Source organism: Anser brachyrhynchus, assembly GCF_964034855.1.
Source record: "Anser brachyrhynchus genome assembly, chromosome: 1".
In the NCBI taxonomy this organism is placed as follows: Eukaryota; Metazoa; Chordata; class Aves; order Anseriformes; family Anatidae; genus Anser; species Anser brachyrhynchus.
In genome coordinates, this window is record NC_137694.1 from 129,642,692 (window position 1) to 129,669,824 (window position 27,133).

Sequence of the window (27,133 nt, forward strand, 5' to 3'; positions counted from 1 at the left end):
CTGCTGGAGCTCTCTAGTGACTGCGTAAGGTTTCCAAAGCTCTTGTTGCCTAGCCAAACTGAACTTCAATTCTGCTGGCAGAGGTCTGTTTCAGTACAAGAGGCAATCTCTGCTGCCAAATTTAAGTTATCTCCTCTAGGTAACTTGGAAGAATAACAGCTTTTCACATAAAAGTTCACTGGATTTTTTTTTTTAACAGTGTATTTGCCTGTTGTCAGGAATAGATGCATTTTTGCCGATTGCCTCCCCTCCCTCCAGAAAAAGTCAGCCTGTGAAAGGCACATACTTAGTAAATATCAGTACAACGGTTAAACAAAAAAGAAATATTGACAGGAGGAGTCTATAATAGTGTAAGGCAACTTGAATTGATGGTCCTAGTAGGTTCAATCCTTACAATTGGATTACTTTCTAAAAGTTCTTCGGTCTTCCTGTGTAAAAATTAACTGGTTTGTGGGACTTGTCTGCTGTTGTTAAAACAGCAGGACTAAGAATAGTAAGTATTCTGGAAGATCTAATTTTGCAGCTGCAAAGAACATAACTGGCAAGGGCTGTGCTTCCTGTGTAGACAGACGAAGTGAAAAGGAAGTGATTGATTGCAGTCATAATTGTGCCAGAGGACAAGTTTCAGAATTCTGTCATGATCCAGTGGGCTTTTTGTGCCTACATAAAGCAACAGTTGTCAATGTTACCATGTCAAGGGTTACGATGATTTCTGTGATTTCTCAAGATCTTCGTGCAGTGTGAGCCATTATCTACTTGGTGTCTCATAAGCACTGACTCACTCCATTAATAAGTTTAGATTTACCTAGTGTCACATTATTAGCTTATGTTTCTTTACCTCCTTTTTTTCTGCCTTTCCTTTTGTTGACTCTGTATACCTTTTTCTTTCGGTCTTATGTATTTTTGTAATAATTATTCAGAGTACCAAGAATTTGCCTAGCTTCTTCTTATCCATGTTAGGTCTTAGAAGGACCAGAGTCCTGATTCTGGTAAGATTTACGCACATGATTAACGCTCAAAAGACATGCTGAACTTTAGCAAAGTACCTTGCTTTCCAAAAGTGGATGGATTACCTTTGCAGTGGCCATGCATTTTACACGTCTGAAGATCTGCAAGAAAGGACATACCTGACTGCTTCCTGGTTTGTGATGAGGGGCCGATCACGTTTCTTGGATTAATGGAGCCAGCAATAGAAAACTCTTAGGTTGGAGTTAAAGCTGCAACTCTTGCTTCTTCCAGAAGTCCTAAGACCAAGAGGGGTCACTTCTGCTTGGTGTTCAGCCTTTGCAAGCTGAGCAGGTGTAAGTACTTCATGGAGGGCCAAAGAGGGAGGTGCTCGCTGTTCCACATGCCAAATTTGGAAAATAATTTATCTTATTACTTGATTAATAATACCTGTTTAGCTACAGACCTTAATGTGGACAACGTGAGTGATAACATGAGAGTCTCTCCATAATCCAAGAAAAAAAGGGTACTAAGAAATATAAAGCTCTGGGTGATTTAGGATGACATAGGAAAATGGGTGAGTTTAAAACGCTAAATGCTTGCAAAGAAATTTTCGTCATTTGTGAGCAACAATTGTTGGTGTCATTTTTTGCATGGGATATTTGCAACTCACCTTTAGTAGTAACTTGACAACTGGAAGAAGTTTACTGTTTAAACATTAATCATTTCAGTTACATATTAAACAGTAACATTCTTAACCCAAATATAAATATCCAAACTGTTACACTGTGTATTTATGCAAGGAGCACAGAGATGACAGGGTATCTTTTACAGACTTCAAGGAATAAATGAGATACACGACTTGGGGCGTAATTAAAAGTAGCGTCACTGGAGGTGAAGCCGTCACCTCATTTGTGGGATCGGTGCCCTAATATTTAACAGGATTCCAAGGTCTATTGCCTTTGGTTGCATTTTTTGCATAAATACAATTCAGTGTTGGATTGCGACATTTTAATTTTTCTAAACTGCCCTACCCAACCTTCAAGATTAAGGTGGTGTTCCTTTTTTTCCATGTGTCCTTTTTACTCCCCATGTGGATGAACCTGTTACTGATGTTGCTGGAGGAGGTTTCCAGGCTTGTGGGAACAAAGTAATATTGATGGGAAGTTGCCGGAGCCCCATGTGACTCTTTTGCCCTTGAATGCTCAAGGGTGAGGAAAATTTCATTGTGAGCTACAGCTCTGGTTTGGAGGCATGAGCAATAGGAGGTGTGACTTAGGCTCATGTAATCCCTTTTAAAGATTTTGTGAACTGTTTATGTTTCTGATGACAGAATCAGCTTTCCAGGAAGCCAGGCTGGAGTCCCAGGGCTTTACCTGCTCAGGCAGAAGGTTGAAATGTAGCTGCCACTTGTCCAGTCTGCATTGCAGCCTGTTGGGTACCAAACTTCGGGCTGTATTGCTGTGTTCACTGAGTGGGTTATGAAAGCTGGAGGTTAAAAAAAGAAATTATTTGCCCCAGTACCATTTTCTTTTTAGAACTGTAAGGACACAGTGCTATAGAAATCTCTAGAAGCTCTTGAAGGAAGTAAATAGATGTGACGGGGAAAAATACATAACTCTGGAGTGCCTGTTTGATGAGTCATGTACAGCTCTACTTTGTACCTATTAACAGAATGCATGTTTGACCTTCCCTTTCTTTGTTTTCACTGGCTCTGTCTTCTGCGGTACCAAAGAAATATTTTTTTGGAGATCAGCCTACAAGGGAAGAGGTGACTTGATTCACCTTAGCCTCTGATGTACATCTTTAAACAAACAGAGCTTGATAAAACCTGTATTGGTAAGCAAATTTCCAAAATAACTTGTTTAGCATCAAAGCTGAGTTAAAAATAGCGCACCTAAATTTTCTGTTAAGGTTTCTTAAAATGAACTGGCCAAAGTGACAGTGTGAACAAGCACTTTCACTGTTTCCTTCACTTCTGTCCGACCAGCAGTGATAACCCATCATTTCTTCCATACTGCCACCTCTGAGAGTCAGAGAGACCTTACCTCATGAGAGACATAGCATGTGGAATTAAGATCGCCTTTAGTTTTATCCTATAGGCATGTCTCAAAATCTACTTTGCACAGAAAGTCAATAGGGGTCAATATGTCTACAGTGGAATGACTTGGGAAGATTTTTACATGCTGCTGTTACTGATGCCTTGCACGATAGGATGATTGATTTGGCGGAGTTCATCAAATGTTAATGGGACCCAATCTCTTAATAGAAAGCAGGGTTTTAATTTGAAGATGAGAATGGTGTGTACTACTCTGGGTGCACATAGATGGGTAAATTGGTAAATAGATGGATTGTAGAACATCAGCACTTTGACGTTTTGCTGGTCAAACTTCTCAGTTTTGTTCTTGAGCAAGTTCATGAGGGGCATTTCCACACCGCTGTATCTTAGTAACACTGAATACAAATGGAGGGTAATTGCTGCACGGTGCTGGTGACTAATGCCGTACGTACTGAGAGCTGTTGCCTATGAGAATGTTTAGAAGAGGGTTTGGAAAGGATTAAAAATACAGCATGGAATTCACTTTTCCTTGTACAATGTCTTAAATTACTTTTTTTTTTGAGCCAGAAGGGGATCCGATATATCTGTTCAAAACAAAAACTTTAATTTTGGCTTTCCCATTTCTGATCGGAATTTGCAATGCAAATCATTTTCCCTGCCTGAATCAATGGAATCTTTCAGTGGGAAAACTTTCAGCACTAAGTTTGATACCACTTCTTGTTTCAAGAATCTAATTTTTTCTAATTCCTGGTATCTTTGTGTGTATTTGTAAGTCAAAACTGATTGTCTCAGAAATACATAGTCTTGGTCATCTAATGCCATTCTTTGGTGTCAGCCTGGGGAGACGTTACTGCTTAGCCACCAAGGTGCCCCATGGTGCCTTTCCATTCACATTCTGCTCGTGATCTCCTTGTGAGATCTGACATGCCTTTGGCTTGGAATAATAGTCCTGGGAGATGGTATAAGCTGTTCTCATTTTTGGCATGCTTTTCATTTAATCCAAGTAAAATTCTAGGTACTTTATTTCATAAACCTGTCGAAGTCCGTAGATGTACGTGTTTCTGCCAGCGATACGATCCGTGCTTCTACAGATGTCCAGGTCTGTTGCTGCTGAGGAAGGGTTCAGTGCCTATTTCACGTCTGGACCTGACGGGAAAGAAGAGTCTCTTACATTCTCTTACCAGGTTTCCTGAGAGATGTAGACCCTTCGTGCTCTTCTGGCCCCTACCTTCTGTGCAGCGCAGAAGGGACACAGTGAGTGTCCAGGTGCAGGCTCTGGTTCATGGCAGTTCAGATTCTCTTCTCCTTCTCCTATGAAAACACTCAAGCTGCTGTCTCAGGTTTGCTCAGAGAATGGTTTCTGCAAAAGTTTAATGGAGACCATGAAGTGTCAGGTACAACAATATTAGTCAGCAGCAACACCATTTCCCTGAGACAGGTGAGCAAGAAGCAGCCACCAGTAGGTTAGTACTCACAGGATGTTATCTGCAGCCAGGTTCTAGCTGCTTCTCACTCCTCTACCCTGGAAAAACTGAGCTCCTCCTGGCAGAGGGGGCTGCCTGAAGACAGGTGAATCAGAGAGGGTGTTGCCTTTCCAAAAATTTAAAGGAGGAGCGTACTAACCATAAGGTAGGTTAATGTAGGGAGAAGAAAAGGATGTTTTTCATTCTTCCTGTTGTAGGTGGATGATTTTACGCTGTTCATGCTTTAAGGGCTTTGTCTGTACCCTGTTTCTAATAGTTACTGAACAAAGAGCATGCTGTGAGTGACCATGCCTTTGGCGCAGGGACCAGAACCCAAATCTTACCTTTCCCATCTTGACCACTGTTTACAAAGCCTTCTTCTCTCTTTCTTTCTGTTTGGCTGAATTAATTTTTGAATTCTGCATTGTTTGGCAGAAAGCACAGGGGGTCATACGGAGACTGTCCCATCCTAAAGGAGCCAGTATACTGATAGTTACGATCTCTCGTGCTAAGGAATGCTGTAGAGTTGGAGCCTATAACCCAAAGGCAGACACTTCATCTCCGAAAAAGGACTACAGGTTACAGGCTGTTGTGAACATTACCCTGAAATGCCTCTCTCCTGGGGTTGTTTGCAATACCTAACTTAGAGATGAAGTTCAGAGGTCCTAATGCTCACAGGTTGGGTGCTGTCAGAGCTACGTTGGTTTGTGGACCTAGCCTTAAGTCCTGTTATTGATGGATTTAGTGTCCTAACAGGCCGGAGCTGCTAAGGCTATGCTGATTCCCATTGTCTTCAAGAAGTGATTATGGGAAATGAGGGTTGTTACCATGCAAAGAATACTGGTTCCCGGGTAAGCTTTTTACAGCTGTGGTATGGAGCAATGGCAAGAGTTGCTAAACTGGTTTCATACCACTGGAGCAGTTTCCTCTGCCTACATAGACATGATTCACAAATCTTGACTTAGCCAGCTATTTATGTTAGAACAGTGCTAAGTGGTGTGAAGATGGTAAGGGATTTGCTGCTTTCACTTCTAATGATGTGTGTTAGGAACAGAAACCGGTGCTTATCTCATTGAATGGAGTTGCCTTTTCCTTGAGAAACACCCCCTTCTTGTGCAAGAGAATCTATTCTGCTGCAAATAAACAGTGTTGCACATAAAAATGCACAAGGCAAATAAAAACAGGTCTCACGTGCGTAAAGATTTTCTTGCTCTTATCCATAGAGCCCAAGGAAAATTAATGTTCTGTGTGCTTGTGGCTAGCACACCTTTGATTATTTTACTTTCCTTTCTGCATGTCAACTGTAGGGATATTTTGGATTGGACTTTAATCCTTCTCCAAATACACTGTATTCACATTCTTTTCTAGCTCTTCAATACAGCAGAGAAGGAGGGTTGGCAAATGTAAGTGGAACTGAATCATGTATGACAGCCTCTCCTCCTCCCACCTTTCTGTATGCAAAGGTGATTCTGGTCAAATACTTGGTTAGTGAACTTACTGCTGCACCTTGGTCAGTGAAAAGTCTCTTTCTTACAGATAATTTCTAACAACAATAGGCATGTGAATGCTGTGATGTAAGAAAGTCATGATCAGATATCTGATCCAGGAAAAAGGGCTCCACAGCTATGCATGCCACCATCACTTGCTGAGTTTGCTGGCTCCAGATTCATGGCTTGTCTTTAGCTTGTTTTGTTCCCCGTACTGCTGAATTTATGACTACAAGCTTTTGGTGTTTTTAGAGTTTGCTATCTTCTTACTGACTAACGTACAGTACTAAACGTGTCATTGGGCAAGGTTTCTTACCTACCTCAGGATACTACTTGTGCTCTCAAAATTCACAAAATGGGTTGAAGGGATATAGAAGATGGGAAAAGCAGTGTGTCTACAGTGAGTATATCTGCACTAACTGCTCAAAAGTATCTGAGAATGACCTTAAGGTCAGATTTCCTGGGTAGATTATTTTTTTTAGTGGGCAGAAACACTGTGGTGTCCTGTCAGATGCTTCATACTTCAAGAGGTGGGTTCATTAGCCTGGGCTGCAAGCGCACATTGATGGCTCATATTCAGTATTTCGTCCACCAAACCCCAGAAGTCCTCCTCCTCAGGGCTGCCCTCCATCCATTCTCCTCCCAGCCCATATTCATGTTTGAGATTGCCCCAACCCAGGTCCAGGACATTGGACTTGGCCTTGTTGAACCTCATGAGGTTAGCAGAGGCCCATCTCTCAAGCCTGTCAGGGTCCCTGTGGATGGCATCCCTTCCCTCCAGCACATCACCTGCCCTGTTCAGCTGGGTGTCATCTGCAAACTTAGCAAGGGTATACTCAACCCCCCTGTCTGTGTTGCTGATACAGACGCTAAATAGGGCCAGTGCCAACAGAGTACCTTGTGGGACACCACTCGTCATCACTGGTCATGGACATGGAGCCGTTGACAGCAAGTCTTTGAATGCGACCATGCAGCCAATTCCTTATCCTCTGAGTGGTCCATCCATCAAATCTGCATCTCTCCATTTTATAGATAAGGATGTCATGCAGGAGAGGTTCATCTGAGCCTCTTCAGTTCTGGCAGCATGGTCTACCTGCTTATTGTTTAGATGTTCTTAGTGGTGTAGCTCTTGGCTGTGTGAGCATCTACAAGATGTAGATGCATATCAAGAAGCAGGTGTGCTTTCAAAGTACATTACGTGTATTTTATAAGTAAGTATGGAATAAAGCATCCCTGTCTTGCTCACCTCTCACACCCCTGCTTTATTTGCTTTATTTCTCTGCTTCTCCCTGCATTAGGAAAATTTCGTTTTGTGAATAACCAATCTGCATTTCATTTCCCCACATTTTACAAAAAAAAAAGTCTGTGTGAAAGCACAGTTGTGTGTACCTGTTACACTTATGGTTGCAGACATTTGGTCTACTTCATCTTCACTCAAGCAAGTGTGCTGAAAGGATTTCTGAAGACATTAGAAGTGGAGGGGCAGTGGGAAAGTTCACAGACTAATCTGTGCCTTCCATAAGCACAAAAGAGATGAACAAGAAAAAAAAATAGTTCAACATCCAACCTTTAAAACAGACTCCACAAATTTCCCAATGGATGCAAAATAGTTTTGTGAACCTCTCAGCTGGAAGTGAGAGGCTTTGTTTAATGACAGGAAGTTAGCAAGTTCCCAAAGGCCAGAAAAAGGTATCCCTGAGGTAAGAATGAACTAGGAAATAGATGAGTAGTGTAGAAGGAAAACATGGTATTTTCACTCCTATCTTTCTTTGCCATTTAGAAGTGGCCATTTCAGAGACTCTTCTTAGGGGGGACTAAGCCTGATGAGAGCAGGATGAGCACATGATCTGTCCTGAGACATTGTCCTCAGCACTTTCTTCTTTTAGAGCAGGGAATTTCTGTCTGCCAAACAGAGTAGCAGGGGCAGTTGAGGGATTTTAATTCTCCTGCTGCAGCTCAAAGACCTCCTTAACTAAGTAAAAATAGTCTCTTATGATTTTGTTAGTGACTGTTTACTTGATGAAATGAAGGTAGATTTAGGGAAAGATCTCTAAGGAGACAAAGAAAAAAGTCAGAGTTTCTGACCTCTGACTAGAAGAGAAAATCCCATCTCAATAGTTCTTTTTACGTGCATGAAGAAAGGTGTTGTGTCCCGTTAGAAAACAGGGGGCCATACTGGGAAATGGGAGGATTACATTCAGTCCTCCCAAAATAGGTAGCAATGGTTAGTGAATGAATGATAGTCTCAAGGCTTTACTGGTTGACAGTAAGTGCTCTAGGTGAGTTTCACCCATTGCTGATGAGTGTTAACATCTGTCCTTTCTTCTAATTTTTGGTTTTCTGAAGTTCTTAGTACACTGTTCTGGTTTATTAAGTCTAAACCATAATTTGAACGCCTGGCCCTGAAATTCTTAGGGAGAATTAATATGCTAAATGTCTTCTGCTTTGTTTCGACTATGTTGGGTTTCTTCTGTTACCTTTTATTACTTTGTGGGTTTTAGGGTTGATTTTTTTGAGGAGGGGCGTATTATTTTTTATTTAATTTTGTTTTCTGTTACAAAATTCTCTAGTCTTAGATCTATGACCTAATTGTTGCTATTCTTTTTATTCTTTTGTCAGATACAGAAGAAACCACCAGGCCTGCAGGTGATTGGTTTGTACAAATAAAACCAGCAGGATTAGTCACACTGACTGAAGGCAGGTGAAATACTGGCCTGTCCAGTAAAGCTGTGTTTGCTCAAATTCAAACTCGTATTTTCAGTTCTACTGTAACAAACTTCAAGTACTTTCCAAGCAATTTATTTTCACGGCAATGAACATTTTGACAGCACAAAATAAAAAGTAATAAAAAGTTATTGTAAAAGAACTCCAAGCATACTAGCATATCTAAAATGGTTGTGTTAAAAAAATCTGTCTGTATGTATGCGTATAAATATATATAAAAACTTCTGCTCCTAGAAACCTTTTTCCTTTTTAATTGGAACTGCTATTAGGTTGCCTGAAAGAAAACAGATGGCAGGTATATGAAAGTTCTGTGTCATTTTTTTCTCATTGTTCTAGCATTTTAGAAAGTGTGTAGGAAAATTGCTGCTGTCGTTACTTTTTAATTCATGGAGATAATTAAGAATACATAAATATTTGAAAATTAATTATCCAGACCATTCTCTTTATTTTGTATTTCATGGTGCAAATAGCTTCAGTAATTTTTCCAAGAAAAGTCACTGAGATGACTGTGATTCTCCTTCCATTGCAGAGATTATATTTAGGTTTATTCTTTGGAAAGAAGCTGTTACTAGTTTTAAGTAAGGCAAATGAAATAGGCTAAGCAAGGAATCATGTGAGGGATTAGCATTTCAGAAGCTCTGTGTTTATTATGTTTAACCAAAAAAAATCTGATTTTCCACAGAGGCCTTCGGTATCTTACTTTTCTACCACAACAGTATTTGTTTCACAGTATAATTAGTGTTTTGTTAGTAACTTTATAGGATAGCTTTTGAGTTTGCGGAGAACATGTTGAAATATCTTAAGTACAATTTTTTTTAATAGTGTTTCCTGTTGGGGGGTGGAATTAGATATCTTTAAGGTCCCTACCAACCCAAAGCATTCTGTGATTCTATTTGCTGCCAGCTGCTCTTTACATTATATTTCTGTGACAACTGTGATTTTACTTCCCCATGGCACCCTCAAAAATCATTCAGTGAATGAAAGAGCTTTGAAGTTGCTGTGTGAACCAGATATCAAATTACCTGATTTCTTTTTGATCCGAATGCTCACTGTAACAACATCAAAGATTTGGTAGCTAGTGTTTGCTGTATAAATAGTTGGCTGGCTCCTATCAAGATCAGAGGTTCAAGCTTGAAAAGAATTTTTTTTTTGTAATGCTGCTTGTTGCTGGATAGAAAAGAGAATGGGTATGTGTGGGATAAAATTTAAATGGCAAGTCTCAGTGTTATTATGCAGAGTCTGAGAAGAGTTCTTCATAAGCCAAGTCCAGCGATCTTGTTGTATACATTTGATTCTCATTTCCAGAATTGGCAAGACACTCAGGGTAGGCCTGTGGCTTTCAGGCTAGCTGTCAATTTTCATGTATCTTGGGACAGAGATCTTTGTTTTCTTAACATTATACAATGCAAACTGCCCAATATTTACTGGAAATAAATAATATTTATTTAAATTCTAGTTAAACTCATAGAAGTTGTAAGGTTATTTAATCAGATTTTTATGTCTGTTTTTTCCAAATCTGGAAATGTTCTTTTGATAAGCACGTGTCGCCCTCTTCTGGTGAATGCAGTTAACTTTGATAATACGTGGAAAGGCTGCTGAGCATGGGTATGTGTGTATCTGAAACATCATTTACTAATCTATATTCTTTTTGTTTTCTTCCTTTTTTTTTTACATCTTAAACAAAAGCTGCAAATTCAGGAGCATCAGCTGCAACAACCGTTTCTGGTAAGAAAATCAGGACTTTACTATACTACAGTGTCTGTTATTTCCCGTTAGATAAATCTCTTACTATACTACAGTGTCTGTTATTTCCCATTAGATGAAACTCTGCCTGCTTTTATGTGAGGTAATGCAGAAGAATTGTAGTGTAAATGAATTCCAACATTTAGTGTTTTTTTTTTCCCCTTCATTTTCTTCATTTGACTTTTACTGAAATAGCGTAACTTATAGGATCGTTCATGGATTTTGTCAGTGATGACTGAGGATGACGTAGGTGCAAATTGCTTGATCAGGAGCCTTTTGTCCAGTAACGTGAACAGTGAACAGTTTGCAGAGATGACAGAGAGGGAACACTACAGGAAGTCCAGCTCCCATACATCTCCTCCCACCTTAGTAGATCACAGAATCACAGAATGGTTTGGGTTGGAAGGGACCTCAAAGATCATCTGGTTCCAACCCTGTGCCATGGGCAGCGATGCCACCCACTAGAGCAGGTTGCCCAGGGCCTCGATGTGTGTATGACATTTAACTTGCAGAACTAGAGGTGATGAACATCTATCACAGCATTTTAAATAGAAAAAAATGTGGGAAAAACAAAGGCTGTATACACATGGGAAGAGTCAATTGCCTTCTTGGTCAATGTATGCTGACATACTGCGCTCCAGAGAAAAGAAGTAACACAGACACAACAACACACACACTTTTGTTCTTTTACAGATACAGTCATTCTCTGGGAATGGTTCATGTTTAACAACTGCAGACAATTCAATATTTGTTGTACCAAGTGAAATAATGCAGATGAAGTCAGCATTTAGCTTTCAGTCAGATTTCTCATATTTTGGCAGCTTTTAAGTTGCTGTAGAAAATCAGTTGTCTTCAGGACTGTTAGTTAAAAACAAAATATGCTTAGCTTTATTCTGGGTATGGAATTAAGAAAGCACTTCTGAAAAGGCTCTAAATGGGTAATTTGGTGGAAATAAATAAAAAGAAAAGCTCCCTTCCCAATTAGATTGCTTTTTCTCTTGATGTGCAGCATCTTTATGCAGAGTAGCCAACTTGTTTTTTAATTATATTTAAGATACTGATTTTAGTGATGTCAGTGATGCTTTCAGCAGTGAAATTTTAAAAGCATAACGTTTGGCTGTTATGAAGCTGCTCTGACCTGTTTTTAAAAAGTCACTAAGTTGTCATATTGGAGTGATGCAAAGTGGTCCTCAAACTACTTCACATTGCTGTGCTGACACTTAAAATGTGCTTACTCAGCACTTATTTTCTGAGCAACCTTTAAACTTCCCTCCCCTCTCCTTCCCTCCCCTCCCTCCATTGTATTTATATACAGTTTCTGGCAAAAATAGCTTTTTTGGAGAAGCAGTTTGCCAAGCCAAGTGTGTCATCTCTGCTTGTGAGTGGTGTTAGTTCATGCACAAAAAGGGCCTTGGGGCTGAGCAGTTGAATAGGGGAAATTCATCAACCTCTTACAAAAGAATTAAACCAATAAAAGGAAATTATCTGAAGGAACTCAATTACCAGCTGTTCGCATTCAGATACCTACTCAGATTTTTGAATTAAAGTTCTTAATGAGCTCTAAAGTTGTTCCAAAATTGAACTTTGATCATTAAAATTCAGTTCCTGATGGAAGTGTTGCATGCTTAATCTTCTTTCTCTAAAATTCACAGAAATAAAAGATTACATTAATACCTTTTCTGTTTCTTTTATCTTTTTTGTTCCAGAATCCTCTATTGTTACTTTTATCACCTATCCTATTAGTCCATCAGGCAAGATTTTATTAACGTTTCTCTTATTGTGATTTAGTTAGATTTAGATTTAGGATTTTTTAGATTTAGATTTTATTAGATTTAGATTTTTTTAGATTTTTAGATTTTTATTTGTATTGTTTTTACCGTTACTAATTTTTCTCCTTCAGAGATGTCTTCAGATGATACTGCAAAAACTGCAGGTGAGAATTAGCATGAGGGTAGTTGTATCTGAAAGGGAACGTGTGTTGCATTCATAAAAGTTTGCTATTCTTTTTTTTTTTAAATTGGGTTTTGTTTAGTTCAAATTCTTTTCTTACGTTATATTTAAATTGAATTTGTCTCCAATCTCTATTTTAAGTCTCCACGGGTAATAGGGTTTTGAAGTGCATTATGCTAACAGTAAGCTGTTAGCCTTTCTTTTTTAGGTGAAATGTTGCATTGCTTACCAAAGCCCAAACTGGACATATTTACTTCTAGCACGTATGGAGGTTTTTGGTATATATACATAGATAGAATGTTTTCTATATTTTGTAATAGTATTTAAAATATTTTGCAAAACTTGAATCTGGACAGCATTCCGTAAAGACACTGACATGATATATGTTCTTGCAGTGAGTTGCCAGATAGGATCAGTAACGTCTCCTTCAGGAGAACAGTCTACACCTTTTTTCCTGATGTATACATTTGAAGAGAAGGAGTAGATTCATCCCGTATCAGTACAGATGCCTGCACGTCTGTATCTGAGCTAGATGTCCTGCTATTCTTCATAGCTGATGGGGAGAAAGAGACATTTTTACACTGTGATTCATTTTACACTGAAGTACCCATGTAGGTCAAATGGGAATCATGCCTTAAAAGCAACTTCTTTTCAACGGAATAACAGAGAGGCTAGAGTAACTGGCTCAGAGGTGGATATAAATATTTGATTGGGTGGATCTTACTCAGAACAGTGCTTTTTCCTTTCCCACGCAGAAAGTAACTTAATTCCCTTACAAAAGGTCATGTATTTACACTTCTGGGAAGACAGAGTCTAAAGTGAAAATTGGGAATCTTCTTTTTATGATCCATATTTCATGGTCTTTTTAAATTAAAATTTGAAAACTTAATTTTAAAACATTTGTTTTATTTTCTCTTTTGAACAGAAACTCTTAACATCACTGACTATTACTCCACCGCAACACCAGGTAGGATTCGTAGATCACCAATGATCTGCTGATACTCTTATCCTTCTTAGAATTGCTTGTGCTTGCCTAGACAGCCACATATGGAAAGGTTTGCTTATCTTGTAAGTCAGAGCAGCAGAGTGTCAAGCAGCACGAAGATGTAAGAAGCAGTCTCAGAAACCATGTTTACTATGAGAAAAATTAAATTCTCATGCTTTTAAGTAGATTGAAGCAGACTGAACCCAGGCATGATGTTCTCAGGGCAAATCCAGTCTATAGGAGTAGGCTGAGTTGTGTTTTTTTTTTTATTTATTTTCTGTATAGGAGTCTAGTAGACTAACTAAAATATGTTTGCACTTAATCAGAGTAGGTGGTAGAATAATTGACTTGGAGCCATACTGGCTAGTATAATTTGACTGTGTGAATGTGACCTGCAAGAAATTTGCAACCGTTATCATCTGATGATCATTGAGGACTGGAAGCTGTAGTCACTTCTGATCAGCTTTTTATCCTCATGTAGCGTATTTGATTTTGTGCATTTTGTTGACTTGTAGAGATCCTGAGCAAGATTAGGAGGTGCTGTGTAAACATAAACAGGCTGACTTTACTGTTTATTTTTGTGGTGCTCCTGTTTGTGTGTTGGGTTTTTATAAATATTATTCTTCTTTGTGTAATTAATTTGGACAAATTTAGTTATTTATGAATGTTTTATTTCTGTAAGGATTTTTTTAAATAAAAGTGCTGATACAGTTTTCATTACTAGTTTACTGACAACTGACAGTACAAAAGTAAAGGCAAATTTAAATTGCTAATAATTTTTTTTCTAATATTTTAAATATTGCCAGCAGCTTGCAGTCCATACCTGGTGGCTGTTTGTTGATGGTGATAAAACTGAAGAAATATCAGGCTATAACAGGCAAATGTTTGGGCCACAGAAAAAGTTTAAAAAGAAAGAAAGGAAAGAAAGATTTCCCATCTCATTTGGTACTAGGCAATGATAACAACAGAGAAAACAGCATTTTTTTTTCTGTTAATGGAGGCCAATCTATATTCTCATTCCAAAATATGGTGCTTATTTTGAACCATTTTGCTGTTCCTCAACATAATTAAGTCATCTGTTTAAGGAAATGAAGTTAAGCTGCCACATTGTTTCTGTGAACAGGTGCAGGAGTTTGTCTTGGATGCAGATACCTTTCTGGTCCTTTACTTTGGTTTTATACATCAGAGCCATCTGTTCGCAGTACGCTTGATTTGGATCAGTGTTATTTCTTTCCAGTATACGTAGTGTTAAAAAAGCTGTAGTAGCCAAAGGCTTATTGTAACTAACTAAAGGCATGTTCTACTAGATGAGAGAATACGTTTTCTAGCATCATAGTTTGAATTCTATCAGGTGGAATAATTTTAGTTTCATGCTATCATAATTAGCTGTATTAGGATCCTCAGAAACAGATAATGTGCTATGTAACATTTGAATACTCTAATATTTGAGGGACTTCTGCTGATTTCTATTTTATCTTGATTGTATAGGAAGAGTTTACTGTCTCAGTGGTTTTTACAAATGTCATCTTATTTTTGATAATCTCAACAAAGAGCCCTTTACATCAGAACTTGCTTGCACCTAGAAAGTTGCAGTGAGAGTTCAGGACTTGACTGTCTCAGTTGTATTCATTAGAGTTAGTTGCTAATATTAAGTTTAGAAAATAGCCACCCAACACAATTACTAAAAAGCAGACGTGTATTGCCACTAGAGCACAGTCCTACCTATATATTAACAACTTATTTAAGTATGTTGCATATTGTCTTAGATACAACTGTGTTCTAATGTGGCTAAATGCTACTTTGCTTCCCACCAAGCTGGCTTTTAAAAAAAGCATATACCACTTGTGTGTAGATATTCTGTGGAAACTCGTACAGAAAATTATTCAAAATGAACTGATCAAAGCCAGTCTGTCTCATTTTGAACACCAGGTCTTAGATAATGAGAGACTTCACTTAGAGAAGCGAAGCCTAGGCAGTATATGAAATGTTGAGACCTTTACATTTAAACAAGGAAATGATTGTAAGTATGTGTGTTTGCCAGTACTGGGTTTAAGTTCAACTCTTTTACTCACTAGATTTTTTTTCCCAAAAAAATATAGCAGGAGAAACCATTTTATGCAACACATCATCTGTCTGCAATTTTTCAGGTCAGTGATTTTCTTTTTCCACTCTTCGTATAAAAGTCATGTTCAGCTATTTTCTGAGTAATGAGGCAACCTTTAGTTACTATATAAAAGCTAGCTCTCTATTAAATTTTCTTGGTAATTTGAGAGTTTGTGTGTAGCTTTTTAAAAATTGATGTAAAATGTGCCTTTTAATTTAAAAGTACTGTTCAGTCTATAAGATTTTTGATCTTTGGTTTCTTATCAAAATATATAGAATTACAGACCTGAGAAAAGAAGAGAATAGTATGCTATTAGTGTATACAATGTTGAGTGTAATTCTGTGTGTATAAAATGTATTCACATTTCATGCTCATAACGGGATTTGGAGTTGTATAGGAAAAAAAAAAAGAACTAGGAAGAATTTAGAGATAGCCTGCAAAAATGAGTATGTGAAAAACAATGAAACTATAAGGCTAATTCATTTGTGGAAATTGTAATTGAAAAGATGGAAAAACAGTTGCAAAAATAGTGAATGATCAGAAAAACTAGTTTAAGTGTTCTTATTTCCCTTGCATTTTAACAAAAGACAGTGATTTTTTTTTTTAAATTCTCAAATTATTTTACATCAAGTAAAGTTGCATCATGTTAAGTTTTGATTTTCTTCAACTTTTTTTGCCTTTTGGTTTTAGTGTTCTATGTGGGCAAGGTAAAACTTCAGGCAAGAGAAGAAAGTAACACATCATTAAATGTAGAAATAGTAAGTGTTCTCTCTTTTAAAACCTTTGTTGTAAGGAAGGTTGAAATCAGTTTCTTTGTCTACACTTAAAATGCTGATACCCTAACATGATTCTTATGTTTTTTTTATGCTTTTATTTTACTTCAAGTACAGTTTGCAGTGCTAGTTAATATTTGCAGGAGATGGATCTTCTCTCTCTCCTAAATAACTGCTATGTGGCTAAATTTTAGAAGTCCAATTAAGTGAAGTTCCTATGGCAAGGGCCATTATTCTCTGTATAGCCACTGAAAAGGGGAAGGTAACCCTGGAAAGTCTGCAGAGAGAAGTATGAACTGCCTAATTATGAGTCTAAATTTTAGGCATACAGAATCTTCCTTTGGAGATGAATGTAGACACTTGAGGAGGCTGGCATCAAAGTGCTGGCAGTTTGGGCATAAATTAGGTTGCATTGCATCCTGAGAATAATCTATGTTGAGACTCTCCTAAACAGGGCATCATTCTGTGCAGCAGGATAAGAATATTTAGTTGTAAATGGAAAACTGAAGAAAAGAAGAGACAAGAAGAGAAAAGGACATTAGCTTGTTAGTGGTCCTTGTACCTTTCTCCTACCCATCACTGTCTACGCTCAGTCTGAGATTTCTCATACTGACTTCTGCAAGCCTGAGGGTAGTCAGCAAAATCGCCACAGAGAGCTACTGCACAGGAGCACACTGAGCACTGACTTTGGGCAGGGGTAGGCCTGAGTATCCCAAAAGCAAGAGCCACCTCTGCACTGTGTTGCATTTCCACGGTAATAATGCCTCCTGAAACCATCCTGCTGTATTAACTTCATGCTTGCAGCTATTAGAAAAAATAGGTTTCTTGTCTCTTGAAACTGTCTCACTTTTTAGCAGAATATTTCTATGGTGGTGTAAAGTACCATATATGTCGGATGATGTTTTCATCAAGATACTCACTGCTTGAAATGTAAAAATAACAGGTAATGGTGGAAACCAGAGCATAAGAATGCAGGTCTGTAAAGGACCTTTAGAAAAACCTTAGTACACCCCTCAGCCCTGAGGCTAGATCAGATATATTTAGATCACTCATATTATGTGTTTCACCTCAGTTCTTGACTTCTAACTCCCAGGATTCTATTATTTATGTCAGTTGTGTAGTTTGTTCCATTGCTGTGCTATCATTGCAGTTAGAAAGTTTTTTTCCATGTCTGGCTTAAGATATCTGTTGCAGATTGAGCCAGTTTCCTATTTTTCCAGCATAAGACAGTGTGAAATCACTATCATGTTTCCTATATTTTTCAGAAGTCAGATCGTGTTATTAGGTCTGTCCTGGATAAGCCAATTCCTTCAGTTGTGACAACAAAGTCATCATAAATATCTGTTGAAGTGTATTCATGAGAAAGCATGCTGATTATCTTTGGAATTTCAGACTGTTAAAATGTGTGAAATAAACCTAAGTTTCTTTTAATGCTAAAAATCACTTGTTTTATTTAGCAGTGGAATCTTTGTTTCTAACAGATTAATAACGTAACCATCAACAATCAAGTTGCAACCTTAATTCCAATTTCAACAGCAACCCTACAAGAACTGAGGTAAGTAATTTTGAATAAGGATTGAAATCTTTGCAGTATTTGAAAAAGATGAAGCAAGCAACCCTTTCATGCGGTTAGCAGACTCTCCACTTTGCATTATTTCTGCACTTCAGAATTAAAAAAACTTCAGGAATTGCGAACTGTTTTTCTTAAACATAAAGTTCATATTGGTTAGAGTAGTCTTAGTTTTGTTCTAGTTACCACTGGAGTTTGTTTTAACAAACGGTACACTTGCTGATACCATTGTAGGTCCTTCAGTTTCCTTGGGGTTTAACAAGGCCTGAGTACCTTGTTGTTTATATGCTGATGATCTTAATAATAATGACAATAATACTTGAGGATGCGAACTATGGATTGTTGAGAATGCCAGTTTGGCTTTTGCTCTTCATGGATAAATGTCTGTCATAGTTTCAGGGATTTGGTCTGTCTCTTAGGAAATTACTAAGTGAACTTTCATGGCTGTAGGTTTTATTGATTCATGGAGTCATATCTGTATTTTTAGTTTTGTATAACTTCTTCCTTCACAATCTTTCTGAGATGTGCTCTTTCCTCTTTCCAGAAGCATCAAAGCTTTTGCCTAGGTTGTGTCCCCAGCCATAGGTCTGCTTACCTTTCTCTTTCTAGCACGTTTCATATTCATACTGCTCTCCAGAGAGGTTTGAATGTCTGTGTTTAATGCTATTCCCAACCTCCCTCTGAAAATCAAAAACAAACAGTTGGCCAGCAGGTCTTGTTTTTGAAGAAATATGTATCTCTTACTCATTTTCATTTTGTGGCTTTGAGTATAAGTTTAGAATTCTGTTCCTAATGCTTGCTTGCCAAAAGGCAACATTAAGATTTATCTTTTGCTCTTTTAAGTAAGCTTTAAATAAGTGGATTGTTGTTAAAACATGTGATGACAGAGGTTTAAACTTAGTTTGTCAAGTGACTAATAAAAGGCAACTATTGACACGTTCAATCCTTTGAAAAGTGTTTTTGCAATATTAGAACTGGTGTAGTTTTAAAAAATCAGCAATCAACTGGATTTTTTTTTCCTTGGCAATTGCTTGTTCTTTTCATAGTACTGCTATAATTGTCTTTAGAAACATAATTAGAAATCCTCCATGATTGTCACTTTTTATTTTAAAGAATTTCAGAGTTCAACAAAACCTTGCAAGAAGTAAGTGAGGTAAGATGACTAATTGTTGTTACTGTTTAGAAAACTTTTTTTTGGCTTATTTCTGATAATGTCATTACCTAAGTATAAGTCCTGCTTTCTCCTGACAGAACAATTTTATTCTTTTTTCCCTTGTTGTTACAGTCCTCTGTTATGGAATGCACTGCAGAAAACCAGAGGTTTGTTGTTAATTTTTTTTAAAGTTTTATATTTAAGAGCTCATATATTGTCCGTGGTATGAATGGCTATGTAACAGGAGAAAAGCTATCAAGGAAGTTAAGTCTGAGAAACAGGGTGGAGAAATACATGCAGGCTAACGAGGAAAGAAATCTGATCCTGTTAGTCTCCTAGCATTAGTGATTTATTTTATATGTTTTTGTTTGTTTGTTTGTTTTTTAAACAAACTGGTTTAATTAGTCTGGTGAAGCATGGTCTTGCCTGCCATAGTTCTTCTGCATCATCACATTAGCAGAGTCAGACAGCAGCTTAGCCACTAAGGCTGTAAGATTCGGGATCACCAAACTTCCAGAGCTTGTGAATGCAATTCTGCAGTGCAGTGTTTCTGAGGTGATTGCTTAGGTGTTTCAGATTGGGAAACCAGTCATACTCAGGATAGGGAAAGCCTGAGAAGGTAAACTAGTTTAGAGTCAGGAAGCCATGGAGTATCAGAATGGCAAGGCTGCTCCACAGCAGGTGATCCTGGAAACCCTGAAATGTAGATCATGTCTCTCAACTTAATTGCTATGCACAGCTAAGCTGATGGTGCTTTAAACAGATCAGATGGAAACACTATATTCTAAAACATAATCTGGAACTTCATTTCCCCAGATACTTGAGTTTTGGGGTTTATCTTCCTGGTTTAGGATGAAGCAAAAGTCCCAACCCCCTCAATAATAATGGACAGAAAGTCAGATCACACCTTCATGTCGTCTATTGGCAGTAGTTAGGGTACTCTTCATTCTTGTGAGCTGGAAAGAAGTTTCACGTTATCTTTTATATGTTGTCTTTTCATTCACCTATGTGTTTGAGTTTGCTGAATATGAAGAATACTGACTGTGTGTTTGCTAGTTTAGACAGGGTTTCATGTCATCGAACATAATTGTAAAAAGCATAGTTCTGTGTTTAAGTGAGTCATTTAAGCTCCCTCTAAAGTGAGAGAGAACACTAGATTTTTCCCCAGGGTGATGGAGATTTTGTATACACTAACATAGCGATCCAGGACACTTGCTTGTTCCTCTCTGGGGTTTCTCTACAGTAACAATGGAGATTGTTATTACCTTTACAAAATTACCAACTGTTTAAAGGCTAGCATTGGTTAGGGAGGATCCCATTTAAGAATCAACAGTGTCTGTAGAGAAAACAGAAAATAAGCTGCCACAAACTGATATATTATTCTTCTTCTTAGCTTGATGTAGTGTTTTACATACATCGGAAATATTCTCATGTTTGAAAAAGCCTAGGAAAAAAGTGCTTTCTCTGACTTAGTATTTGTCATTAATTTCATCCATTGTAAAGACAGGGCATATCTGTTTCTTGAGTCTCTTTTTCTTTTTCTTTTTCTTTTTCTTCTCGTTATAGTATACACTGCAATTTCATAATAAAGCTGGCTAAGAAAGAGAATATAAGCAGTTTAAGAGACAGAGCAGAAGTAAGCAAAATTGGTAAGTTGTGCTTTAAACAGTCTCATCACAGTTACCCTTTCAGATGTTTTTATAGATGTCATGTTTTTACAGGTGACCTCCAAGTAGATAAAAGAGAAGTCTTACTTAATTTTAAATAAAAATACATTTTTGTTGAACAATATACATGCACCAAAAATGCAGCCTTTCTGATTTTTGGGTGGGGAGAGGGAGATATGTATATGTTTAAAATATGTTGTATAAAATTGCTGCATACATCAATAGAGCAGGTTTTGAAAGGATGAGCTGAAACATAGCTTGAAAACACAAATGTATTTCTGAAATGGTGGCCTGAATTGTCAAGTTTATAATGTAGTCAAGTTTTCTTAGTGATATTGTGATAGTGTGGAGTGGCGGCTCATGCCATTTGTCTCTTTGTTTAAAAGCATGTACCTTTGCATTCTAGTTTGTTTACCATACTAAAAAGAGAAAGCTGTGCTTCTTGGGCACTGAGCAAAAATCTGGGGGTATTTATTTTGACATATCAAGATCAGTTTTGCAAATGTTGTTTCAGAAGAAAATCAAAACCAATTATACGAGATGCACTATTGTTTAAAAAAAAAAAAAGTAAAGCATACAGTTGTTTGAAGACCTTACTTAATGGTATTAGCAATTTTTATGCTTCAGGACAAACTAGGTTAATGCTTCTTTGTCATCTCAGAACAGTGCTGCTGCTCATCACTGAAGTATTGTTCCTTGACTGCTGAAGAATTAAAAATGTAGTAAGTATAAATACAAAAAGGTTGACATGCTTATTTCTTAATCTTTGTAACACATAAGTAGAGTGAACTTCCACGGTGCTGTAGGATAGCTAGGAAGGACTCCATAAACACGAACTGACAGACATCTGCCTGTATAGCTCCTTTCCCTTTCCTCCCTACCACTCCCTTTCTTTCTTTCTTTTTCCTTTTTTTTTTTTTTCTCCCTGATGCAGGTAGCTTCTGTGTTCTGAATCAGGTCACGTCCAAAGCAGACAACAAATGGGGTGGTAGTATTTATGGATTTGCTAGTTAACAACTACAGCAAAATAGAATGCATGAACCCTCAAAATGCTACAGAATTAGTATTTGTCAGTAGAGCATGGAACACCTGATCTGATAAATTTTAAAATATGCACTATTAATAGTATGTCCATATCATTCATACAGATTCTTCTAACTCATTTTCTTTAAAATATAAATAATGTTACATTTAACATGCATTTCTGTGCTTTTTTTTCTTACAGTACTATAGAAGTGCCGCCTCATCCCATATGGGTTCCTTTCTTTCATTCTTCTTCTCCCCCTAAAAAGACTGCAGTCTCTTCCTTCAAATCTAATGCTTTTCTTTCCCCCACTGTGCTTTCTGTAAAACAAAGCCCCACAGTTAGACCACTGATCCCACCATTCACGGAAATTTCTTTTTCGGGAACTCTCTCCACATCTCCTCTATCTGAGACTTCTGCCACATCTACTACTGCAGCTTCTTCATCTTCTACCACTGATACCACTACTCTTTCCACTTCTGAGTCCCTTGCTCAATCTACTGGGCCAACTTTTCCTTCTATAGCTTCTAATAAATCTATCACTACAGCTCTGCCTTCCACAACTGCAACAAAATCTGTCGCTAATGTTGCTCTCTCAATTAAATCTGATGCTACATACCTTAGTAAGCCTATCACAATTATTTCTCCTGCTGTAGGTCTCACTAAACCTACTGCAGTTTCCTCTTCTAAGCTTCCTCCCAGACCTCCTATAGCAATTCCACCTACTGAGACTACCACCAAATCTGTTGCACAAATTCCTCTTGCTACAGATTCAACCCAACCTATTACTGGTGACAAAAACATTACTTCAGCACCTACTCTTCCTTTTACTCCTTTTACAATAACTTTGGCCCCTAGTGTTAGTCCTGGCAAACATTCTGTCTCAGCTTCTCATCCTCATTCTACTGCTGATGGCCATGGTAGCCTGCCTAATGGAAGCACAGGTAAATATGACAGATAAAATATATATTTTTAACTTGAATGCCATATACTGAATTTGCTTTTAAAATTTATTAACAAGATTTTAGTTATGCATCTGAGCTATCACCTTCCAATTACTGTGACAAGTCTGACACAACTTTCAAAAGCTGTACACTCATTTTAGAACATGTTCTGATGCCTCTGGCCATGACGAGTGGTACCTCACTATACAATTTTTTGGTAACTGTGGTAGTTAAATACTGTGTGCTAAGCTCCCAACAGGTATATTTGGTAGAAAAAATAAAGTCACAGAGACAGTTAGGTAACTTTATTTTGCCAAATCAGTATTTAAAATACTGAAAATCAAAGTTTGATTTTCCTTAAAATATTCTAATTGATTAGGAATATTTTTAATGACTATGTATTTTCCTATGAAGATTTTGTGCATCTTCACAAGCTTCTTTTCAAATTGCTGGTTTTATCCTGATTTTATTCTACTTTCAGGCATTCAGTGCCAAAAAATCCAAAATAATAAGTTATTAAACATCACTAATAGTCTCATGAGAGGACCTTTATAATCAAAAAAAGTGGAGTCAACAGTGGCCCTTTGAAACCTTGCTCTATATTTTCCACAGACTTAAAATATTGCTATCTGCAAAGTATCTAATAGGGAGAAAAAATCATTCTCTTTCACGTAACATGCTGATAAACCTTACACTTGTGGTAAGGTTTTTCATTCAAGAGAACTGCGTAATTTTTCTGGTTCTCAGGGCTTACTTGATTTGTTGAGCACAATACTTATAAATTCACAACTCTTCTTTTGTCACAGGAAAGATACTGTCAGCTACTACGTACACAACTTCCATATATACCGCCATCAATATCACCACACCTGAGCAAATCGTGTCCAAAATAGAAGGTGATCTAGCAGCTGGAAAAGTAGAGCCAAATTACGTAGAAAGGATGGTTAGTGAGGTTAGCAAAGTCCTGACTGCTTCTCAACCATTATCATCCCAAATTTCTAACAGGTAGGTCATTCTGGCAATAGATTAAAGGTATGTTGTATTGACTGTCTTGGTAAATCACCTTTAGCAAGTTTCATTTTTTCAGAATCATAATCCAAAAGAATGTTACTTGTTCTTTAGTGTACTTATATGGAAAGGGAGTAGTAGTATAGTGTTAGTCGCTCTACTGTAATATAATGCCATGGAAAACAGTGTATCTTTTTGTGTTGAAACCACAGTAAGTGAGCAGAGTAAGCCATATTTTTTACTGTGCTTGGATGGATTGCTGCTCCACAGCCACAGCTTGCCTGAGAACTTTAAGGGTATGTGCTTGGTAGTACTGAATATCTCTTTTCCTTAACAGAATTATAAAACTGGTGGATTATATGGGCTTAAAACTGAACTTTTCAACAACGTCTGCTGATTTTTCCTCCCCATCCTTGGCTCTGGCAGTTGTCAAAACCAATAGCATCCGCTCCAACCAAATGTCTTTTGCTGTCCAGGACTCATCCAATCTCCAGGTAGAACACTGATAATTCTAAATTTTATGAATTTTTAAATGTTAATGTTTAAAATATTTGTTTTAATGTTTATATGTAAAACATATTTTTTCAGGATCTTTTGTTCATGTTATTTTCAGAGAAAAAGACTTTGCTTCTTGAAGCCTTCCAGAGTTTTTCCTTTTGTTTTCCGTTATGGAGTAAATAAGGGACACAGTTAGCAGAAACTGGCATTCAACTAATAAGCTTTTACAGGGTACAGCCAGAACACCACAATGGATAGACTGCTTGGCTGAATAATTTTGCCTCAAGAACCCTGAATCATGAGTCACTTAATTACCCACCCTGACAGTGCTGAAATTTGTCAAGGAGTGTTGCCAGATGGCTTCATATGTTAGAAGGAAATTAATTGCAGGAAACTGCAGGTGCCAGGAAAGAACTATTATGTTGCTTGTATAATAACATTCTTATATTTGTCACTCATGACTAGTTGGTCTTGCCAAGAAAAAAGTGCTTAGAAAGTTTGGATCCAGTTTGTCTCACTCAAAACCTTCCCTCCTGGTTGAGGAAATTCTAATTTGGACAATACCACCAGTTCATGGAGGCTTAAGTGAGAAGAGATGGAAAGTTCTGGACAGATCCTGGCACACTCTGTCCTCTTGGAGAAGGAGACAGATTAAGCTTGCATGAACCATTAGTAGTACTGGAACTGTTCTGTGATACTGAAAAACTGAAAATTGTACGAAATTGTAACATTTGAGTTGTTTTCTGTTTTCCTAGCAATATGTAGTGCATGAGTCTAAGATGACTCTTGGAGGTGGTAGTGCTGAAAAACAGATAATTGCTAAGTAATGATCTTCTGGAAATCTGATGGCACTGGCAATGAAATACAGAGAATCATCAACAAATATCATCGAGTTCAAAACAGAGCAATGGGAATGCTTTTGTGGAATTGATTTGGAATTTCATTGGTGGCTGTCTGAACCAGTGGTCTCCAAAGTGGGATGTGGGTGCTGCAGGGGTGCACAGAATCCATTGTGGAACAGGAAGAAAATATTTTTCTACCATTAATAAATGAAACTTATATAAATAATTATTATTTAATCTTTATCTCATCCTTTTTTTATTTCTATTTTTGTGTATGTTTTACAATGCACATAATAAATTAGTGGAGTAGTACATGTATGTAATGTATAAATAAAAACATATATATATTTTGGGGTGGATACTCAAAAAAATTTTACTAACGGGTGTGCGGTCAAAAGAAGTTTGGAAACCACCGGTCTAAACAGAAGAGTTAAACCATATTGGTAGGTCACTGAGGAGTGCTCACGTTGTTGTTTCTGTTATAAACATTATTTGAAAACACAGATAATTTCTCTCTTCAGTTCTGCTACTGTTTCACATCTCCTGTGAACTCTGAGATATTTCTATGTAAGATGACTAACGTGCTACAAGAAACACAAATTTAACTTAATAGACTTTTTCAAGAAAAAAATAGAGTTTCTGTAGTAAACAAAGCTCTTTGTCATATAAATGCAGCACAGAAAACTGGGGGAAAGTTCAGATATTCCTTTACCATGCTAGATCATTTAGCTCTTGAGATATCTGAATTGTAGTTTATCCAGATTATTTTTGCCATTTCTAGCAGATGAACATGAATTGAGGTTTTATAGCCCTAGGTTCCGCTTAACACTGTACTTAAAAACTTAGAGTTTTCTGGATTCATTTTTAAAAGGTTCAATCTTAATTGCAATTATAATCCCTGAGCAGAGGCACTAGTGAAGTCTGCCTGTGGGTTTGTTCTTTGCTCCTGTACTGGCACAAAAATCCCGCTTCTCCCACTTCAGGACCCTTAGTTCTCCTATACTTTTCCTACAGCCTTTGCGTTCATTATCCTGATTCTTCATTTAGATTCCAGACGTCTTCTCTCCCTACCTTGTAACCCTGTCAGCTGGCGTAGTCCCTTTATGGTACCACCCTTCCATGTCCACTACGACTCTTTGCTGCCTGATACTCTCATTTCCTTCCTATTGCTTGCTCCTCCCTTGTCTCTGGCCTACTTTTGCTAGGCCTTCTGGTTGGGCAAGAGGCAGTACCTTCTGGGGTCATTCTGGAGCTCTACATATGGTGATAGATCAATCAGGAATTCCAACAACGAATGGAGAAGTAAGGCTTACCTCAAGGAACAGTAGGATTCTTTTCTATTTGGCAGCCACAGCTTAAAAATCTGTTTTATCTGCCTTTCTTCTTTCAAGTTTAGTTGAAATTAGCCAAGGAATTAAAAATGGTCAGGGCATGTTTAATGTAGAAATAGGTAGGTACCATGAGTATAAAACCTAAATTTCTTAGTAAATCATCTACAAATTATATACTTCTTTCACATGGGGTATAAAAATTCTTTGTTTTGCAGGTTTCTGTGCTGTGAAATGTTAATCACCCTACACAGTTACATAGACCTAGCCAGACTGTTGCTTATCATTGTTTTCAAATCAATATTACCCACCACAGTGATGTTCTGCCCCTGTACAAAAATGGGTAAAGACAGAGTATTTTCAATGATAGGCAGAGCTGAAATAAGTTGTGCTATTTTCAGGCCTGCAGATGCTATTTGTTCCTTGGCACATGAGAGGAATGAGAGAACAGGAATAAGTTCCTGGCAGTCCTTAGATACGTATTTCAAAATTCTAAACTGAAAATAAGGTATAATTTATTTTTTTCTTTAGTGACAGAAATCAAGTATAATCTGTGCATTTATTTTTCAGATCTCTCTCGGCATTAATGCACTTCAAGACTTAAATAATCTTGGATCAATTACACTTCCTTCATCATTGCTGACAAATTTACCTCTTGAAGAGCTGGGCTTGGCTTCTAGAATTATATTCAATTTCTTTAAAAAGACTGCTGTGTTCCAGGTATCTTTTTAATCCTTTCTTTGTTCATAAGGGTTTTAAACTCAAGAATAGAGCAAAATCAAATACAGACTTTTTTCCCATAAAACACATTTTAAAACTTCCCGATTTAAAAAGTAATTATTTTTTTTGGATACTCACTCCTCATA

The 27,133-nt window shown here is 37.5% G+C and overlaps 1 protein-coding gene and 1 long non-coding RNA gene across 8 annotated transcripts in view; one reads left to right on the forward strand and one right to left on the reverse strand.

Annotated features, from left to right (window-relative positions):
- ADGRG2 (adhesion G protein-coupled receptor G2) overlaps window positions 1-27,133 on the forward strand; it is a 63,718-nt gene that overhangs the window by 21,835 nt on the left and 14,750 nt on the right. For 2 of the 7 annotated variants that reach the window (XM_080576424.1, XM_080576420.1), the window contains exons 4-18: window positions 8,574-8,651; window positions 10,365-10,403; window positions 12,322-12,354; window positions 13,297-13,338; window positions 15,456-15,503; window positions 16,151-16,218; window positions 17,715-17,788; window positions 18,917-18,956; window positions 19,089-19,123; window positions 20,523-20,605; window positions 21,285-21,345; window positions 21,849-22,591; window positions 23,398-23,596; window positions 23,937-24,093; window positions 26,838-26,987. In XM_080576424.1, the coding sequence (XP_080432550.1) occupies window positions 8,574-8,651; window positions 10,365-10,403; window positions 12,322-12,354; window positions 13,297-13,338; window positions 15,456-15,503; window positions 16,151-16,218; window positions 17,715-17,788; window positions 18,917-18,956; window positions 19,089-19,123; window positions 20,523-20,605; window positions 21,285-21,345; window positions 21,849-22,591; window positions 23,398-23,596; window positions 23,937-24,093; window positions 26,838-26,987 (1,850 nt within the window). The remainder of the gene's footprint in view (window positions 1-8,573; window positions 8,652-10,364; window positions 10,404-12,321; window positions 12,355-13,296; window positions 13,339-15,455; window positions 15,504-16,150; window positions 16,219-17,714; window positions 17,789-18,916; window positions 18,957-19,088; window positions 19,124-20,522; window positions 20,606-21,284; window positions 21,346-21,848; window positions 22,592-23,397; window positions 23,597-23,936; window positions 24,094-26,837; window positions 26,988-27,133) is intronic. The other 5 variants (XM_080576426.1, XM_080576423.1, XM_080576425.1 and 2 more) reach the window with 3 other exon arrangements.
- Window positions 110-8,561, reverse strand: LOC308187975. Its single transcript, XR_013945043.1, has 2 exons — window positions 4,233-8,561; window positions 110-4,150 (listed from the first exon to the last, which is right to left on the reverse strand). It is a non-coding gene; the product is annotated as an uncharacterized lncRNA (long non-coding RNA).